The following is a 14,601-nucleotide window of genomic DNA, read 5'->3' on the forward strand; positions in this document are numbered from 1 at the left end:
AACAAAATATTTTAGCATTCGGAAGAGAAAGTTGGTGACTGAAATTTCGTAAAAAGGTCTCGCCGCGACGAAAAACGTCTCTGCTGTAATGACTTCCATCCCAACTCGTGTATCATATCTGCCACACTCTCTCCCCTATTACGTGATAATACAAAACGAGCTGCCCTTTTTTGCACCCTTTCGATGTCCTCCGTCAATCCCACCTGGTAAGGATCCCACACCGCGCAGCAATATTCTAACAGAGGACCAACGAGTGTAGTGTAAGCTGTGTCTTTAGTGGACTTGTTGCATCTTCTAAGTGTCCTGCCAATGAAACGCAACCTTTGGTTCGCCTTCCCGACAATATTATCTATGTGCTCCTTCCAACTGAAGTTGTTCGTAATTTTAACACCCATGTACTTAGTTGAATTGATAGCCTTGAGAATTGTACTATTTATTGAGTAATCGAATTCCAACGGATTTCTTTTGGAACTCATGTGGATCATCTCACACTTTTCGTTATTTAGCGTCAACTGCCACCTGACACACCATACAGCAATCTTTTCTAAATCGCTTTGCAACTGATACTGGTCTTCGGATGACCTTACTAGACGGTAAATTACAGCATCATCTGCGAACAGTCTAAGAGAACTGCTCAGATTGTCACCCAGGTCATTTATATAGATCAGGAACAGTAGAGGTCCCAGGACGCTTCTCTGGGGAACACCTGATATCACTTCAGTTTTACTCGATTATTTGCCGTCTATTACTACGAACTGCGACCTTCCTGACAGGAAATCACGAATCCAGTTGCACAACTGAGACGATACCCCATAGCTCCGCAGCTTGATTAGAAGTCGCTTGTGAGGAACGGTGTCAAAAGCTTTCCGGAAATCTAGAAATACGGAATCAACTTGAGATCCCCTGTCGATAGCGGCCATTACTTCGTGCGAATAAAGAGCTAGCTGCGTTGCACAAGAACGATGTTTTCTGAAGCCATGCTGATTACGTGTCAATAGATCGTTCCCTTCGAGGTGATTCATAATGTTTGAATACAGTGTATGCTCCAAAACCCTACTGCAAACCGACGTCAATGATATAGGTCTGTAGTTAAATGGATTACTCCTACTACCCTTCTTGAACACTGGTGCGACCTGCGCAATTTTCCAATCTGTAGGTACAGATCTATCGGTGAGTGAGCGGTTGTATATGAGTGCTAAGTAGGGAGCTATAGTATCAGCGTAATCTGAAAGGAACCTAATCGGTATACAATCTGGACCTGAAGACTTGCCCGTATCAAGCGATTTGAGTTGCTTCGCAACCCCTAAGGTATCTACTTCTAAGAAACTCATGCTAGCAGATGTTCGTGTTTCAAATTCTGGAATATTCCATTCGTCTTCCCTGGTGAAGGAATTTCGGAAAACTGCGTTCAATAACTCCGCTTTAGCGGCACAGTCGTCGATAACAGTACCATCGGCACTGCGCAGCGAAGGTATTGACTGCGTCTTGCCGCTTGTGTACTTTACATACGAGCAGAATTTCTTCGGATTTTCTACCAAATTTCGAGACAATGTTTCGTTGTGGAACCTATTAAAGGCATCTCGCATCGAAGTACGTGCCAAATTTCGCGCGTCTATAAATTTTAGCCCATCTTCGGGATTTTGCGTTCTTCTGAACTTCGCATGCTTTTTCCGTTGCCTCTGCAACAACGTTCGGACCTTTTTTTATGTACCACGGGGGGTCCGTTCCATCTCTTACCAATTTATGAGGTATGAATATCTCAATTGCTGTTGCTACTATATCTTTGAATTTGAGCCACATCTCGTCTACATTCGCATAGTCAGTTCGGAAGGAATGGAAATTGTCTTTTAGGAAGGCTTCTAGTGGCACTTTATCCGCTTTTTTAAATAAAATTATTTTGCGTTTGTTTCTGATGGATTTGGAAGAAATGGTATTGAGCCTAGCTATAACGACCTTGTGATCACTAATCCCTGTATCAGTCATGATGCTCTCTATCAGCTCTGGATTGTTTGTGGCTAAGAGGTCAAGTGTGTTTTCGCAACAATTTACAATTCGCGTGGGTTCGTGGACTAACTGCTCGAAATAATTTTCGGAGAAAGCATTTAGGACAATCTCGGAAGACTTTTTCTGTCTACCACCGGTTTTGAACAAGTATTTTTGCCAACATACCGAGGGTAGGTTGAAGTCCCCACCAACTATAACCGTATGAGTGGGGTATTTATTTGTTACGAGACTCAAACTTTCTCTGAACTGTTCCGCAACTGTATCATCGGAGTCTGGGGGGCGGTAGAAGGAGCCAATTATTAACTTAATTCGGCTGTTAAGTATAACCTTCACCCATACCAATTCGCACGGAGTATCTACTTCGACTTCACTACAAGATAAACCACTACTGACAGACACAAACACTCCACCACCAATTCTGCCTAATCTATCTTTCCTGAACACCGTCTGGGACTTCGTAAAAATTTCTGCAGAACTTATTTCAGGCTTTAGCCAGCTTTCTGTACCTATAACGATATCAGCTTCTGTGCTTTCTATTAGCGCTTGAAGCTCAGAGACTTTTCCAGCGCAACTACAACAATTTACAACTATAATTCCGACTGTTCCTTGATCCAAGCACGTCCTGTAATTGCCAAGCACCCTTTGACATTGCAGCCCATCCCGCACTTTCCCGAGGCCTTCTAACCTAAAAAACCGCCCAGTCCACGCCACACAGCCTCCGCTACCCGTGTAGCCGCCAGCTGAGTGTAGTGAACTCCTGACCTATTTAGCGGAACCCGAAACCCCACCACCCTATGGCGCAAGTCAAGGAATCTGCAGCCAATACGGTCGATAAACCGTCTGAGCCTCTGATTCAGACCCTCCACCCGGCTCTGCACCAAAGGTCCGCAGTCGGTTCTGTCAACGATGCTGCAGATGGTGAGCTCTGCCTTCATCTCGTAAGCAAGATAATAAAAGGTAATAAAACGTTTCATGTAATGGTACATGTTTCCCATGATTAAAGTGATTATGCAGAGAAGTATAAAATGAGCTCTTACATGAAAACACAGTATGTCTGGACTCATGTCCATATAACACATTTAATTGTTCTATAGGTGAGGAACATTTTTTGGGGTTTGACCATACCTTTTTGTTATATCCTGTTTTTATTGATTTATTGGTGGTACTGACATAACTTCTCGATACGATCGTGTGCAGAGTCGCTAAGTGTAGCTTACAAGTTATGCGAAATACGACTTTCATTTATAAAATCAGTCTGTATTGGACACAATTTCTTGACACTAGTCATTTTCAAAGTAATCCCCTTCAGTTTCTACACACCTCTCCCAACGCTGCTGCCACTGCTCAAAGCACCACTAGACACACTCTTTTGTTATGGTGCGCAACTGATCCGTAGAATTCCGAATTATGTCTTCCCTGTTCTGAAATCGCGTCCTTTTCAGAGTCTTTCTCAGTTTATGGAAATGCGAGAAGTAACTCGGTGCTAGGCCTGGGAAATAGGGAAGCTAACAAACCACTTTTAGTCATATTGCTTTTAAAAAAAATAAAAAAAACAACAACTGTGAATTAAATGAATGGTTGTGTTATCGTGGTGAAGGTGTCAACTGCCAACTGACCATTGCTTCTCTAAGATGACGTAGAACCTCTTGGAAGCAATTCTTGTTGACTTTAGTATCTTCTGAGGCGTACTCGTCATGGACCACGCTACTGAAGTCAAAAAAAGATGGTTAGCACGAAGTTCACTTTGCTGCCTCACTTTTTTGGATCCCTGGGTTGATGGATGCTTTCAATGACTGAAACTTTGATCCTGTGTCGTACCCATAAATCCCTGACTCATTGCCAGTGACTCCTACTGACTCTTAATTTTTTGAAACTCTTCTCAAAAATCATCTTGTAATCGAGGATTGTCCCACTGTTTGGACACTGCAAACTATAGAGTGAAAACTGAGGTTGAAGAACAATGAATTACTTGTTAATTTGTCCGTTTTCAAGGTCTACAGGCAGGTAAAGGGATAGAATGTAAACATAGGCAGCATATCAGCTGCTTTCTATGTTTATGGTAAACTATGAATGAAATGTTAAGTTTCAAGTTTTTCCCTCAAATGAGGTCACAAGTTTGTTGTGGCTCTTCTCTTTGTTAACCTTTCGAAGAAAACTGAGCTTAGTACTTCATTGACGCCGGTCGGGATGGCCGAGAGCTTCTAGGCGCTACAGTCTGGAACCGCACGATCGCTACGGTCGCAGGTTTGAATCCTGCCTCGCGCATGGATGTGTTTGATGCCATAAGGATAGCTAGGTTTAAGTAGTTCTAAGTTCTAGGGGACTGATGACCTCACAAGGTAAGTCCCATAGTGCTCAGAGCCATTTGAACCATTTTTGAACTTAATTGCCACCTTAGTTCGTAAAATACTTCAAGGTTAGGGATGGTGCTACCTCTGTAATACAACCAATATTCGGTAACGACAGAGAGAAATTACCATATAGACCAGATGGGGCAAGTCTTGCACACTGAATGTACACGTGTACCATGTAACAGCCCACACCACATGGTGCAGGTATGTTATTGTTTGAATGTCGCTGTATCAATTCCTGTGTCGTGTGTTTGTTGCTCGTTTCTGTTGGTTCTGTCGGCATTGCTTTAAAGTATCACTGATCGCTTTACCCATTCTATAACACAATATTCCAAAGCAATGAAAATAATACGAATAAAAATTATCCGATTTTTAAAAAACGCTTTATTTCAAAACTACAAGTTGAGTAATTGATATTTCGATTTTTTACCCGTTTATTAGTGCAAAATAAAAAGCACCTGTTAAAACCGAGGCCAAACAAGTAACCTAAAATACCGGTTATTATGAACTAAAATACCGGTATCAGTTTTAAACGGTTGGTTTTTCCCATCCCTGGAGCCTACCTGAAAGTGATTCACTCTTCACTGATGAGCTGCCATTTTTGAATCGGTTTTACCACTTCTTTGTCTGTGTGGTACCCGCTGCCTGGTCCCCAAACACTTGTCGAATCTTTTGGATTGTTTCAAGATGAGAATCGCCAAGCTTGTGTGTGAAATATTATGGAACTTAACTGCTAAGATCAACAGTCCCTAGGATTACACACTACATAACCTAAATTATCCTAATTCCCGAGGGAGGACTCGAACCTCCGTCGGGACTGCAGCGCCTAAGACCGCTCGGCTAATTCCACGCGGCTCGCCAAGCTTGTTCCACTTCTTCTTTCATTTTGCTCGCAACACAAATCCGACGACTACCACGTACACGTGTTCACTTTTCATTAGCTAGCCAGCGATTGGTTGTTTCTGCAGTCATGAAAAAAATGGGGCATGCTCACTACATTTGCCTATATACGTTGAGAGCAAACGCGCCCAGATACCATTGTTGGTTTCAGTAATAAAAATAAGGTCGGATGCTTTTAGAACAGCCCTCGTGTACGTTTGTGCTTAAAATTCACTTGTCGAACTTCATTTCCCCTATCGGGGGCCGGTCATTCGTAACAGAGCCCCTACCACTGCCATCCTCCTCTTCCTGCTGCGCCGTCTGTTTGGGGAAAGGCTAACTTATTTTGCACACACCATACCTCGTCTGAGGAACAATCGCCGTCACCAGTGGACTGCTGTGGATACCAATGTTTTGGAAATCGGCGCTGCCGCCAAGTGTGGCGCGAAAGCATAAACACTGAAACACACACAAACACAGTCACACACACCTTTCCTCTTGTTGTCACGAAGCAGTGCAACGCGCGCGCGCGCACACACACACACACACACACACACACACACACACACACACACACACACACACCTTTTCCCTTGTTGTCAGGAAGCAGTGCCCCAAAAAAAAAAAAAAAAAAAAAAAAAAAAACACACACACACACACACACACACACTTCCCCTTGTTGTCACGAAGCAGCACAACACACATTCACCTTTCCCCTTGTTGTCACGAAGCAACACACACACACACACACACACACCTTTCCCCTTGTTGTCACGAAGCAGTGCAAAACACACACACACACACACACACACACACACACACACACACACACACACTCACACTCAACTTTCCTGTTGTTGTCACGAAGCAGTGCAATAAACACACACACACACTCTCACACACACACACACACACACACACACACACACACACACACACACACACACTCACCTTTCCCCTTGTTGTCACGAATCAGCGCAAAACACACACACACACACACACACACACACACACACACACACACACACACACACACACACACACCTTTCCCCTTGTTGTCACGAAGCAGCGCAGCCTCGAGCTGCTCCAGCTCGACCCGCATCATGACGTCAGCTGCCTGCCGGATCCGCGCCTCCACGATAGGCCTGTTCTCGTCCCGAGCCATGTCTTCCTCCAGCCGCTGCAGCGTGTTGGCCGTGTCGTCCCGACACCGCCACACGCTGCCAAATTCCTCGTTAGCGAGTTCCATTTGCGGCATTACCTGTTAAGAAAACGCCACACCTTGTGGTTCCTTGCCATGGTCCGAGCAGCACATCCAAGCAGTCCCTTTACCTCTTTTGACCTCGTACGATGGGCGTTCAGTAAACACTGAAACTTTTTTTTAAAAGTAGGTTGGTTTTATTCAGGATTCCAGTAGGCCGTATTATTTCCTACCCTTTCGGCTACAAAACATTTTTTAACATTATGTCCGTTCATTCCACGACCTAACGCCACCTATCTGGGAGGGCCTTATGCCCTCATGGTACCACTCCATTGGCCGAGGTCGGAGTGTACGTCCTGCTACATCAGTAACCTCACCTGCTTCCCGTGGAGTGCATCCTTCATTGGGCCAAACAGATCGAAATCGGATGGTGGGGTATCTAGGCTGTAGAGTGGATGAGGAAGAACAGTCGAATGAAGTTTTGTGAGCCCCTCTAGGATGCACAGACGTGGGTGAGGCACTGAGTTGTCAGAGAGAAGGCGACGTTCGTTTGCATTTTTGTGGCGACTAAGACGCTGAAATCGTTTCTTCAGCTTCCTTAAGGTGTGTGCGACCGGCATGCGGGAGATCGCATAGGTCTGCGTAACATAATTGCGATAATGACAAACGCCTCGCCCAAGGGCTCACCAGGTTTTTGTTCGCTGTCTCCGTAGACATTCCGCAAGCGCCTATGAATATCTGAGATGATCTGGTTTCCCCAAAAAGAAACTCAATGAAAGCTCTCTGGTTGGATAGCACCTCTGCTACGGACGTCATTTTGAAGGGCACGTTTAGCACAGCCAGCTATCGGAACTTAATGAAACTTTAGGGACTACTTCGGAAATATTCCACGACGCCCCACAACAAATTCCGCATTTCGTCAAGAGAAATTAGCCGGGTAAAGAACGTGTTGCCTTACTTATCGAACGCCCCTTATGAAACTGAGCAGTTTTCTGGTGAAATCAATTCTCTGAACAAATAGCTTGTTCAGTTATGCATAAAAAGATTTGGAAAAAAAGATTTTAAGGTGCTGTTTGTGATTGATTTACCCGACAATGAGGTGGAGGGAGCAGAGAGTTGCAGTCGGCAGTGCTTTGTTGGCACAATTCCCAAATGCCGTGTCTCGTGCAAGAGTGCTATTTCTAGTGAATGTGCGATGTGTAGCAGTTCAAACATCAGGAATAGAGTTTCTTGATTTAATGAAAATCCCCATAATGCGCAGTAATGTGAAAGGAAGCAGCCTCTTGTTATGAAATGGGCCAGGATGTCGTCGCGATACCTGTTTTCAAGAGCACTGGAACTGACATTCTTCAAAATGGATCAAATGGCTCTGAGCACTATGGGACTTATCTTCTGCGGTCATCAGCCCCCTAGAACTTAGAACTACTTAAGCCTAACTAACCTAAGGACATCACACACATCCATGCCCGAGGCAGGATTCAACCCTGTGACCGTAGCAGTCGCGCGGCTCCGGACTGAGCGCCTAGAACCGCGAGACCACTGCGGCCGGCTGACATTCTTATCTGGATATATTGCAGCCATGGTTAATAATCCACCCAGATAAGGGAATTATGGATTATGTTTGGTCACAGTATGACGAAACTACAGTACACTTTGCTATTTAGGTGCCTGAACTCCTTGATGAGCAATTTCTAGAGCGCGGGTTTGGGTGTGATTCAGCAAGATTTCCAGTGCAACTGAAAAGGCCAGCTTGAAGGTGGGACCTTTCCATGCCAAAAATCATTATGGGGAATAATCGAGTGTCATATACCTCAACTTCCGTGTAAGACTAATGCAAAATCAAGAAAAAGTCTTGAGCAAGCTTCTCGAAGTTTAACACGTGAAAATCTCCGCAAGATGTCAAGGAGGACATGGAGACGGACAGATCTTTGCGTAAGGCACAATATCTGCTGGACACATAGTTCTGATATATAAGTACTGCTGTATACAATATACTTTTTGATGTAGGGGCACGGGGACATCTCAGACACAGTGTAGTTTAGCAACAGTGGTTTGCTATTGGGAGCTCCTACATGAATTTATGTAGAGGATAAGAGACGGCGGCGCTACACATCTGTTTTCATTGGTTATGCCCCTGAAAGGCGCGAGGGCTTATGTACTTTGCAGCATGCGCATTCCTTGACTATTGTCTCTAATCCAGTCACCTGCTCATGTGAAAGGCGGTTGGTCCAACAAAATTAAACTTCTGATTCGCTTTTGTAATATCTTTCTCAGATTAGAGACAATCTTGCTTAAGGTTTTCTTGTGGAAAATCACTCTACCAATGTAATGGGGAAATAGTATGCTGCAGACATGTTTAAAAATCCTGATATTTTGGTGAAATCTCGTCGTCCCATACCAAAAAAGGTTAGCGTAAGCTGGAAGTGTCTGCGAACATTCTATCTCTAACAAGACCCGTTCTCCATGACGTGATCTACCAGCCACTCCTAGACGTTTGATGCAAAGACTTTCAACACCCTGTATATTTCAGAAGCTACAGTAGTGATACCTCATATCACTGCTAGACGTTATCAAATGATGTGTCGCTAAAATGACAGATACTATGCCTCTCTATGCCTATTTAGGGTGACTTTTTCCACTGTGTACAACTTCTAGAGATTGATCGATGAGAGGATATGGAACGAAAAAGGTCTAATGAATTTATCTCCGGAAATACGTCGTTTCCATGCTAGAGATTATTTATTCAATCATACATTGTTACAAAGTGTGCAGTCTAATGCACGCTGTAACATGCAGCCTCAGTTACAGTATGTGCTGAGACTTGTTTCCGCGTGCCTCAAAGCATGCGTATAAGGGCCGTAGCATGTTCTGTATCACACGTTCACATCGGCCAGGGTGCATCCAAGCTGTGTGAAAGGCAGCACCTGGAATAGGCTTTGCACACACGATACTTTTGAGATGGTCCCATGACAAGAAATCGCACGGGTAGAGATCCGGTGAACCAGCATGCCAGGCAACTGGGCCCCATCGTCCGATCCATCGACCGGGAAAGACACGACTGAGATGCGTCCGGACGTTAACGGTGGAGTGGGCTGCGCCTCTATCATGTAGCAGTCGCATAACCTTCCGAATCATCAATGGCCCTTGTTCCAGCAGGGCAGGCAAAGTCACCCGCAAGAAACTCCGATAGTTCCGACCTGTTGGGCTACGTGGAAGGAAGGCTGCTCCCAAAATACGGTCTCCAGTTATCCCGGCCCACACATTCCGGCTGCACCGATGCTGACGATTTGCTGTCACCATACCATAGGGGTTCTGCATGCTACCCCACAGCTGACTGTTACGAAAGTTGAAGATACCACTCCGCGTAAAGCTGACCTCATCTGTCAATAGGTTGGACGATTCAAATCCCGAAATAGTGGTTGTCTTGTGAAGAAACCAGTGACAAAAATGCTCCCGATGTGTGAGGTCTGTCGATAGTAAGACCTGCACACGCTGTAAGTGATAAGAGTGGTAGCTATTGTCATGAAGAATGTTCCACACGGTCGTCTGGTTTACCCTGTGCTGTCACTCAGCGATCGCCTTCCACAGTGTTTATCACATTTTCCGCAAAGTGTGGCGTCCGAACATTTCGGGTACGACGTTTATGGTGTCCTGCTTTCTGAAATGCCCCTGTCTCAGACAAACGGCGAAACACTGTTGCACTGAAAGCTGTGGCGGTTGTCGCTCTCCTAATACATCCACGCTACCCGCCGCCCATTTCCATTTACGTTCCCTTAAGTAAACACCATGTTGGCAAGTTCTCGATTCGAATACGGAACCATCGTTTACAACGCTATATCACATCCACTACGAGGTGAATCGGTCACAACATTCACCGATTACAATGGCATAAGAGGGCGCCAGGGCATGACGTATGAGGAACAGTACCACCCTCTAGGAGGAAACGATGCATAATGTAATTTTTGCTGCATGGCACAGCGCATATTAGACCGCGGCGTCTGTAACAAAGTATGACTGTATAAATGGTCTCTAGCGTGGAAACAATGCATTTCCGGACATAAGTTCATCAGAACTTTTTTGTTCGGTATCCTTTCATTGATCAGCCCCTATAGATTATATACAGTGGAAAAAAATCACCCTATATTTTAAAGTTAATGTTATCAACTATCTTAAAAGTAAATATTCTAGTGACTGTGAAGACTTCAGTATCAACATAATCAACGAAGACTAAGTTATTTACCTTATGGATCTCTTGATAATACTATTTTCCCAGACAGACTTAAGAATGTTGCTGCAAAAACCACTTAAAGAAATAATAGCGGTAACAAAATAGTAAAGCAGTATTGTACCATCTGAGGGTTGTTAAAAGTGTCACAAACTTCTGACTAGGGTCTGCAGAATAGAATTTTCAGTCACATGCGGTTTGGATTTAGAAAAAGCCAGCATATTTTCACCTTTATAGATGATCTGTCAAAACAAATCAGAACTATTTACCATTTGAAATAATTAATAACATGAATGTTCGTATGAACCATGCAATCCTTATGCACAAGAGAATAATTGACGCAACGTGTTCATTTTCAATTTTTTTTAAATCTTTGTAACGCAGTAGAAACCAATATGTAGTTATGGCTTAAATTGACTAAGAGACGAGGTAAGTGCACACAACACATCCTGGGTGACCAAACAGTATGAATTTGAAAGTGGAAGGAGGTGTCGCAGATAAATTTTAAATGTTACGAAATCATTTTAGAAAGTATTTGTCTGAGTTGTAGCCTTGTATGGAAATGAAACTTGGATGATATGTGTAGACAAGAAGGAAATAGAATCTTCAAAAGTTTGACAAGAAGAAAACAAAAGCCTCTGAAATTTGGTGGTGCAGAAGAATGCTGCTGATTTGATGGATAGATCGAATAAGTAATTGGGAGATATATGACTTAGCACAATTTCGTGTCTGAGATTGCTACTAATAATATTATTAGTATCATACTTACAATGCTAGTTGATAGACGTTATCTTAGTAACAGTAAGACCTCAGTAAACCCACTGAGGACTAGTAATACCATATACCTAATAACACACCAACTGATCCTGAAGAGTACATTACAACAACACGTATATCAGGTGTATGCTTAACCCGTTGGCCAACTGAATGCAATAAATCCGATTCCATTACCTCGAAAAGGATGTCATCATGAAATACGTGTAATTACTCGTACATTTTCCTACGTTGGAGGTACTGTAACTGCAAAAATAAGGGTAAAAATCCCTTAATAGTATAAAATACAATAAACAGTAGTAATATTAATAATAACAATAATAATAATAACCTTTGATGGTTTGGGCTTGAAGCCCACAGGCCCCTTTCCCATCGCAATGAGTTTTTTTAGTCTTTCCTTGGCAGCTTTCTCCTTTTCCTTTTCCTTCTTCCTCGCTTCTTTTTCCTTTTGCTTCTGTTTCTCCTTTTCTTTACGCTCCTTCTCCTTCTCCTTAGGACTTTTCAAAGCTTCTAGACGTTTTAGTTCTTGCACCTCCAAGTACTGCTCTGGTGTCATGAGCTGAAAAAAGATCATAACTATTGCAGTAACAAAAGCTTGCAAATGATACAATACTACTGCTATTTGTCGAGCAGAAATATTTTTAATATGGTTACATTTTCGCTGAAAGTTAAGAACACTTGCAATAGTTCTACTGTGTTTTCAAGAGAAACTCAGAATAGAAGAAGAATTGTTTGCTTTTATTCGTGTGTTTCATACAAAATAGTTTTCTTTAAAGCTTGTCAGGACTATTCTACAAAAAATTACCTCAGTTCCTTTATGTTTCAAACTAACTACACATTCCATGGTGGTCAGTAGATTTAAAAATTAAGTATGAGTTGTATCAAATTAAAATTCTTAAATCAACGATAGCAGATAAATAAGTGAAGTTTAAGAAACGGGTGAAGTGCAAATGACACTGCAGCAGAACTACAGACGTTCCAAACCGGGAAGATTGGTTGGTTAATCTGAATTGAATAAATGAGTAAACATTCAGTAACATGAACAGAAGTTTTATAGGAACGTCAAGTTTTCCATGTTGTCACCTGAAGTAAGGTTAACTCGGGATCCACATTATGAACTGCCCTTTCGTTACAAGATGGTGTACAGTGTGTTCTACACGCTGGAGGGTCTTTGGCTGGAGAAGGAATCCAAGTATCATAGGTTAGCGATACATAGAACGTAACTTGAAATAATTTTTTGAAGTGCAGTATTGTACGGAAGTAAATTGCGGACTGTACGAAAAAGGAGAGAATAGAATCGTTTGAGTTTTGACGTTACAAAAGAATACTGAAAATTACGTAAGTGAACTTATAAAATAAGAAAACAATTGATTCTCAACAGAGTCACTGAGGAAAGGAAAATATGGTAAACAGCAACTAGAAGAAGGAACAGAAATATAGAATATGTGTTTAGACATCAGAACAAAACGTGTAAGATATTAGCAGTAAAGTGCAAAGACTATAGTGGAAGACAGATATAGAAATATAGCCAACAATAATTTAGGACGTTATATCTAAGTGCTTGTCTAAGCGGAAGAGGTTTGCAAAAGAGAAGAATTTGTGGTAGGCTGCAAAAAACAGTTATGACAATAGCTGGAATGCGGAACAATTTCTCAGACATTCTCCTTCAGATACCTTGGAGAGGCCATCCTGCTGTCAGGGTTTAACGATAGCAAAAATTTAGCAAGACACATTAAATGCCAAAAGAGATTCTAAACCAGACTGAACCACTGTAACAGAATAATAATATTGAAATAGCGCAATGCGATACTCTGACATTACACAACAGCTGTTTTGCCTGAAGCACCAGATATATCGCAAACCATAGCCATCGGAGGGCTTTATAAAGCTGCAAAATTTGAAAAAAAATGAGCGGAAAATTCTTTGGAAAATATATGGCCCTTAGCGAGACAATGTGCAGTCGAGATCATATTCTATGGTCGTATTTATGGACTAGATAATAACTGAATAAATAAAAGATTACTCAACAGTATTTATTCAAAGAAGATAAAATCAGCTCGTTAGCAGAAATTAGAAAGAATATATAAGGCGTGAACACCAAACAATAAAATATTATGAATCGACTAGTTTTTGCAAAGAAGACTGGCAAGTAATATAAGAATGGAAGAAAAAATCATAGTGAATTCATGAAGATATTTTATGAGGAAAGGGGGTAGAAACCGTCCTTAAGTGTGGGTATCGAAAGCACGAATTATATTTACGTACAAGGTGTAAAATAACTAAATAGTCAATTCTGTAGAGTTATTAAAGGAGAAAAAGGACCGCTTTTGTAACGTGACACAAATAACACAAGTGAACAATGTCTCTGCTAGGAATCTTTGAAAGATTTGGCGCTGGATTTACGATAGCCCAATTTCAACAGTTGTTTTGACAGCTTCGTATACAACAATGGAATCCGCTTTCGGAACACAATTACATTTTACTGTTAGAAGGGTAAATTTTCTTTACCGCTAGGAGTGTCCACATTCCTGGCTGAAGGCTACATTATTATTCTTTATGTGATGGTGTGTTTACATGGAAGTTTCTAATAATGTTTACAGTTTCTTGATTGCGCTATAATCTAGTCAGCCGAAATGTTTGTCATTAACGGAGAGAACATTTAGGTGATGTTTCCCCAGTTGTTGGGTTGGGAGGGGTGAATCAGTACCATGGACCACACGTCTCCTGACCTCACCCCTTCGGATTTCTCTTTTTTGTTTAGGAGGGGGGGGGGGGAATAGATGGAAGAAGAGCTTTTTGCCCGTTTGGCTGGAGCTGCAAACATTATTCGTGTAACATTTGGTGGTTCCGAGCGTGTTAGACAATCATCTTGTCAGCTGTGCATTAATGCAAACGAATATTCCCAACAACATCAGTAACATAATGTTCATCACACAGCAGTTTGAACACCGTCTCACAACATCACTGTTGTCAAATCTTCATGGACTCCTAGCTGGGAAACGGTGCACCTAGGTCATTATTGTCATATGAAGGATTTGCGCTTTACATATTAGGCCTATTGCGGTCTGTTATGGTTACCATCCTTTTTTCGGTCTGACAGGAGATATTTTCCCATTTGATTTAAATTTCTTTATCTGTTCTGTTACTCTCTCTGGATTTTTTTTTTG

At 42.3% G+C, this 14,601-nt stretch overlaps 1 protein-coding gene across 1 annotated transcript in view; it reads right to left on the reverse strand.

Moving 5' to 3' along the window:
* Positions 1–14,601, reverse strand: part of LOC126278923 (IQ and AAA domain-containing protein 1-like) — a gene marked incomplete at its 3' end in the record, with an annotated part of 80,384 nt that overhangs the window by 25,104 nt on the left and 40,679 nt on the right. The window contains exons 6-7 of the mRNA XM_049979199.1: positions 11,766–11,993; positions 6,279–6,495 (exon numbers count right to left, since the gene is read on the reverse strand). Coding sequence (XP_049835156.1) covers positions 6,279–6,495; positions 11,766–11,993 — 445 coding nt within the window. The remainder of the gene's footprint in view (positions 1–6,278; positions 6,496–11,765; positions 11,994–14,601) is intronic.

Source organism: Schistocerca gregaria, chromosome 6 (genome assembly GCF_023897955.1).
Source record: "Schistocerca gregaria isolate iqSchGreg1 chromosome 6, iqSchGreg1.2, whole genome shotgun sequence".
NCBI lineage: Eukaryota > Metazoa > Arthropoda > Insecta > Orthoptera > Acrididae > Schistocerca > Schistocerca gregaria.